This window comes from Macaca mulatta, chromosome 3, assembly GCF_049350105.2.
Source record: "Macaca mulatta isolate MMU2019108-1 chromosome 3, T2T-MMU8v2.0, whole genome shotgun sequence".
NCBI classification, from domain to species: domain Eukaryota; kingdom Metazoa; phylum Chordata; class Mammalia; order Primates; family Cercopithecidae; genus Macaca; species Macaca mulatta.
This window is the reverse complement of record NC_133408.1, coordinates 113053878-113060060: the sequence shown is the minus strand read 5'-3', so window position 1 is coordinate 113060060 and position 6183 is coordinate 113053878. Positions and strand designations below refer to the sequence as shown.

The 6183-nt window shown below is 35.0% G+C and overlaps 1 protein-coding gene across 2 annotated transcripts in view; it reads right to left on the bottom strand.

Moving 5' to 3' along the window:
- Positions 1-380: 380 nt before the first annotated feature.
- Positions 381-6183, bottom strand: part of AGMO (alkylglycerol monooxygenase) — a 348253-nt gene continuing 342450 nt past the window's right edge. For both annotated transcript variants that reach the window (XM_001105641.5, XM_077997000.1), the window contains one exon: positions 381-2408. In XM_001105641.5, the coding sequence (XP_001105641.2) occupies positions 2334-2408 (75 nt within the window). In that variant the 3' untranslated portion in view covers positions 381-2333. The remainder of the gene's footprint in view (positions 2409-6183) is intronic.

Genomic DNA, 6183 nt, shown 5'->3' with positions numbered 1-6183 from the left:
ATGGCTAATTTGTTAGTCCTACAAAGGCAGCGTTGGCCCCAGGCAAGAAGGGAGTTTGTTTTAGGAAAGTGCTGTTATCATTTTTGTTTCAAAGTCAAACTATAAACTAAGTTCCTTCCAAAGTTAGCTTGGCCTGTGCCTGGAAATAAACAAGGACAGCTTGGAGGTTAGAAGCAAGATGGAGTCTGTGAGGTCAGATTTCTCATTGTCATAATTTTCTCACTGTTATAATTTTTGTATAGGAGGTGTCAGGAACATTACCTGTCTGGTAACCACTCCCACTTTCACTGGTACAAATTTGTATCTTGAAAATATCTGTATTTCTAATAGAAAACCATTCACAATCACAGTGAGGTAAACCGAAGAGAGAAAAGAGAGAATAGACAGAATTCAATTTATTCAAAGAAAACTGAACTTCACCACAAAAGGATCTTTTATCATTTGGGGGAATTATTTATTAACATTTCCATTATTAAACTCATTTTTAGGCTAATAGTATAAATTCACATATATTAAAGCATCTACACATATTTACGTGTCATTCCTTGGGGAACCATTAAGCTCTTTTGACATACTAAACAACTAGGTAAAGATTAGCAAAAAGTCTCTTTTCTTTGCCATTACTGAAGAATGCATTTTACACTCTGAAAAGTCTCTAGAATGTAGAATCAGGGTCTTGAGAATGTTTATGGCTTAAATTTCATAATTTCAAGCCAGCAGAGGGCTCCCTACTGTAACATGATTCTGTATATACAAAATTCTGCAAAAATTGTTGGTAAAGGACAAAAGCAGGATTTAATATTTGTTATAGGCTTACTTATTTTCTATAACTATGTGTTAAATTAAGAAGTATAAAAAGAATGAAGCAAAGCCAAACCCACTTCTGATACTTGAGATAGAATTTGTTGCTTTTTCATCATGCCATATTTAATCTTCCTCTGCTGTTCCAGTTTGAAAACTAAATGTGCTTCAATTCTGTATCCTGAGTTCACATAGACACCTGCAGTCTGATTCTTTTAATACTCCATATTTTTGTCCATTCAAAGGTTAAATAACATATTTCTAATATGAGATTATCTACTAGTAAGGCTCTTTAATCTAGTGATAAATATAGGCAAAGCTCAATGAAGAACAGCATTAATTTTTTTAGTACATGTGTCTTTGGTTATTTAAATTACTAAATTTTAACTTGATTTCAAGAAATATTGGATAAATGAAAAATAAAGAATTTTTTTTTAACTTTTGCCAGCCCTCCTTCTTTGGACTTCATCCTGCTTATCTCTATCAGTTCCCTCCTAATGAAACACTTGGCGGATTTTTACAATCCCAATGAACAATGTATACACAACACCTTGGGTCATTTTATTTAGAGAATTAACATTGTTCTGCCAATTTTAAGTAATGCAGAATTGCTGCATGCTGCTCAGTCTGCCAAAACAAATTGACCAAGCACATTAGAGAAGTCTATGACAAGGTAACCTGTTGAAAAAACTAATTCTGTCAAATTCTATTCAATTTTCCTTCAGTGATGTCTTTTTTTTCTTTTTCTTTTCTTTTTTTTTTTTTTTGAGATGGAGTCTTGCTCTGTCGCCCAGGCAGGAGTGCAGTGGCAAGATCTCCACGCACTGCAACCTCTGCCTCCTCTGTTCAAGCAATTCTCCTACCTCAGCCTCCAGAGTAGCTGGGGCTGTAGGTGTGTGCCACCATGCCCAGCTAATTTTTATATTTTTAGGAGAGACAGGACTTCACCATGTTGGCCAGGATGGTCTCGATCTCTTGACCTAGTGATCTGCCTGCCTCGGCCCCAAAAAGTGCTGGGATTACAGGCGTGAGCCACTGTATCTGGCCTCAGTGATGTCTTTTTATGGAATGCAGCTTCTTAGGTTATATGGTTTGCAAAAGTAAATGTGGCCTTAGGAAGACAACCAATGTAATACATTTTTATGACTACAAATATGTATCTATGCATCATTTTAGCAGACATCAAAGGAAACATTGTTTTCAAATCGATGCAAAGGCAATATTCCTTCTTGTTTTTACTGTTTTTAAGTTCCATCCCTTCTTTTTATACTTGTTGTCTTATAGGCTGTCAGTTAATATAACATGATTATATTTGAAATATTTTTTTAATTGTAGTAATAAAGGGGGGAAGTAACCACAAGTGACTTTAATTTTTAGTAGAAAATTTAAAAATGTGAAAAGCAAACAATAATAAATAAGTAATTTTATCTTTCATTAAAGAAATAGTTTATATAAGCATTATATAAGATAATTACATTTTAATACGCTTGTGGACAACTCATTAAAATAAGAGAATTATGTACAAATTCAGGTTATTTCCAGGGGCCAGATGTGAGTTGTTTCATGCTTCTAACTCCCCAGAAAGCAATGCAAATGGAGAAAACAATCTGAAGAAAAAAAAACACAAAGAGAAAAAAAAAGTTAGAAGTGAATCAATACTATTGCTCAACTGAATTAAAAATATTTCCCTAGAGGAAAATGAACATGGATATTTTAGGCAGTCAAGTTATTTAAATTAAATCTAGCAATTGCTCACTGATAGAACTTAGCCAATTTTACTTAAAACAGGGTTTGTGAAGACAGGAGCTGGAGTTAAAAAGTTTTATTTCTGTGGCTTGTTTCTTATATTCACATATCTAGGTCATTTCAAGGAATGGGGCTAGATAGATATTCAAATATTTCTTCTGACATTTGGAGATACAGCATGGTGTATGTATTATATTAAATGATCTAATTGCTTACATAAGTTAAGAAACCTTTGGAATAGGAGAAATAAAAACATTGTTAAAGAATCCCTCCAAGGCAATATGATCTAGCTTACTATGAATTTTGTCCAACGTGAATTAAATTCTAAACACTGCAGATGACTTACCTCCATAGTCTTTTGATTTTATCACGTGTAAAAATGTAACTGCAAATTTATTTCACACTGAAGACTTAACTAAATCATATTAAGCAGCCTCAAAGTTCATTGAGTTTGTTCAATCCAGGCACCGGTCATGGTCTTTGCACCATCAGATTTCCCAAAAGCAAACCCTTCCCTTTGCTCTTACCTAGGCACTGATAATTAAAACTATAGGATTGCTTTCCTGATCACCATTTTAGGTGGTTGGGTACTGGAATGAGGATGAAAGAAAACAATACCAAAACAACCACAGTTATTGGGATAGCTGTGCAGGAGTTTCTCTATATTTTTTCATATATGTGTGTACTTCCCCTCCATACTGTTAAAATACAACCAGATGCCTCGCCCCAAGAAGAATATCACTATACCTGGAAAATTCACTGAAATATACAAAGAGAGAACATTTAAATAAGAAGATGAAGGCATGGGAGCATTCTGGGGTGGGGAACTCTGGTGAAGTCAAGACTGTTAACTAAGGACAGCTGTTAATTCACAGAAAATACCTTCAACTGTGCTGATTTTGCTATTAAAGCATGAATGAACAAAAAAACACTGCCAACAAGCAAAATACAAACAAGCAAAACAACACCACCACCAACAACAACAATCCTCCCAAACAAGGATGTTTAGATTTATGAGTGGGTTGTTCAGTTTCATATGAACCTCCTGGATCTTTCTAGAGAACCATCATCTTTCACATTAGCCAGTTTGATGGACTTCTTGGAATTCATGCATTCCTTTTAGCCTATAACACTCACAATATGAAAAAATATTAAAAATAAAATCAGCAGTTTTATTGAAGGAGAAGTCAAGAATAATATTAACATTTTGGAGTTGCCTCAGAAGTCAAATACAATGTATTTAAAGGCTGGTTTTGATTTTGTTTCTTTTGACTGTAATTCAAGAGAAATGACCTCATGGGATTTCTTCTGATGGTGCCAGGTAAAATAATACTGTGCTGGGGGGAGTATTTGTTAAAACTCTTAGGCGTGTGCCATGAGTTGCATTTGTCCATGAAAATGGGTTAATGCTGAGAGGGGCGCTGAGAAGATAGCTTTTCAAGTGAGACAGAGATGATAAATCTATAATATCAGAGTAAATAATTTACTTTAGATCCAGAATATTCAACAAGCAACTAACAGATACCTTGTGTTGTGCAGGGTGGTGGAATTGAAACTATATTTGGCACTAGAAGTCTTTATTGGTTTTGAATCTGGTGTCTGCAGTCACAAGGATGATCTCCCTGAGGGAAGGCTGAGGAGAATTACTTCAGTGAAACCTCAAAAGTTGTATATAAAGTTTTTGGAGTATTCTCATAAATCTCATAATTCTCCTCTTTTCCATTCTCAATTCCCCTAGACTATCCATACTTTCATCTCGACTCCCAGTACTGTTAAACATTTTTACCTAAAGAGGAAGTGGAAAAGATTGCACGTCTAGTTATGCCTTATTAATCCACCACTTTCCACTAAATCTTTCCACCTTTGAAACTCTGATTCACATCCTTTATCCTGTAGGACCTACCTCTAAGTAAATCACAAAAATCTTCCCCTTTCCAATTATCTGAAATGCTTTTAAATTTCTACCAAAAATGCAGTGCTGCAGTTCGCAGTCTTATTTTGTTTTTGTTTTTGTTTTTTTTGCTTGCTTGCTTGTTTCAGGCTCCTGTGTGTTATCCCTTCAAAGAGATGCACAACTGGTTAAGCCTAGGGCTCAGGATCAGATTATATTAATGTGCAATGGAGACCTTCGCTTAGGCCGGCATTGTCCTACATGCCTTTATTAGATTATGTCATCTAATTCTCATGACAAACTTTGGAGTACTGGTATCCAATTTGGCAATGAGACAGTGGGAACTCAGAATTCATGTGGTTTTACCAGGGAATCACAAAACTACTACATATCAGAGCTAGAATAAACTTTTACATTTATCTAGTAACCCCAAGAAAATCTAACTGCAAAACCTGGGAAACCATTTCAAAGAATATGAACATCCATAGTGAATTAATTTCCTTTTCTGTAGTCATCACCTAGATTTCCCTAGTTATTTTTTTTCTTGTGGCCGTAACTGCTAGGCTTCTGAGACCTTTTCACAATCAACATTTTAAGAACTAATTTGGAATTTTTATATATAATAAAATCCAGATTGGCAAAGGATCATAGAAATAAAATAAAATAAATGTGTCCTTCTAAAAATATGTGACTCTGAAATACCATTCCGTTAGAAAATATTTCAGTAGAAGAAAACAGAGTTAATTTTCTATTTTAGAATATATGTGTTTATATATAAATATTATATACAATGTATAATAGATTCAAATACATATTGCACATACAAATTTAAGTCAGAAAATTATTTAACATAGAGTCAATATAACCACCTGATTGCTGTAGTCACTCCACTTACATTTTTCCTTTTCCAACTGTTCTCTTGATTTTTGTATTAAGCCATTTATTTTAGGTCTCCTTAGTTGATTAGATTAAATATGTTACTTTACTTGATAGTTCATTAACACATTTCTCAAATATTTTTTAAATAAAGACAGAATTCCTACTTAGGCTAGTGGAAAAATAGATGAAAACTGTAGACTTTTTATTTTGCAATATTTGTCTCTAATCTACAGATATGATGTTTCCGGCTACATACAAACTCAATGCACACTTATTTTATCCTAGTTCTAGGCAAGTCCCATGATTTTAACAGATGGATTCTAAGCACAAAGCAGAGGAAATTCATTCTTAGTGTCAAGCCCTCCTTGTGCTAACACATCATTAGTGGTCCTTGTCTTCAGGCTATTTCCTTGACTTCCCAGGAACCTCAACTCTGATGCCTGAACTTTGGCCTCTACAGATGCTGTCACGTTTCCACCAGGCCTTTCCAAAAAGTTCATCAATTGGCAGGTGGCTAATCTGTCAGTAATCCATATTAAAATCCTAATGGGGACTGGTGTTTTATTCTGCTGCTCCTCTCAGGGGTGTGTGTGTGTGTGTATGTGTGTGTGTGTGTGTGTTGCTTTTGTTTTAAGAGACAAGGTCTTTCCCAAACTGGACTTGAACTCCTGGGCTCAAGCACTCCTCCCATCTCAGCCTCCCTAGTTGGGCCTATAGGGACATACCGTCTCGCCCAGGTTTATGTCTGTGTTTTAAGAGGCCTTATTCAAATGGCTCTAATGATGAGCAAATCAAGCATCTAATCTTAAAGGAGAGAGAATAGTATCAGAAGAGGTATTTGTGTACTTGTTGCATGCTCTCAAATT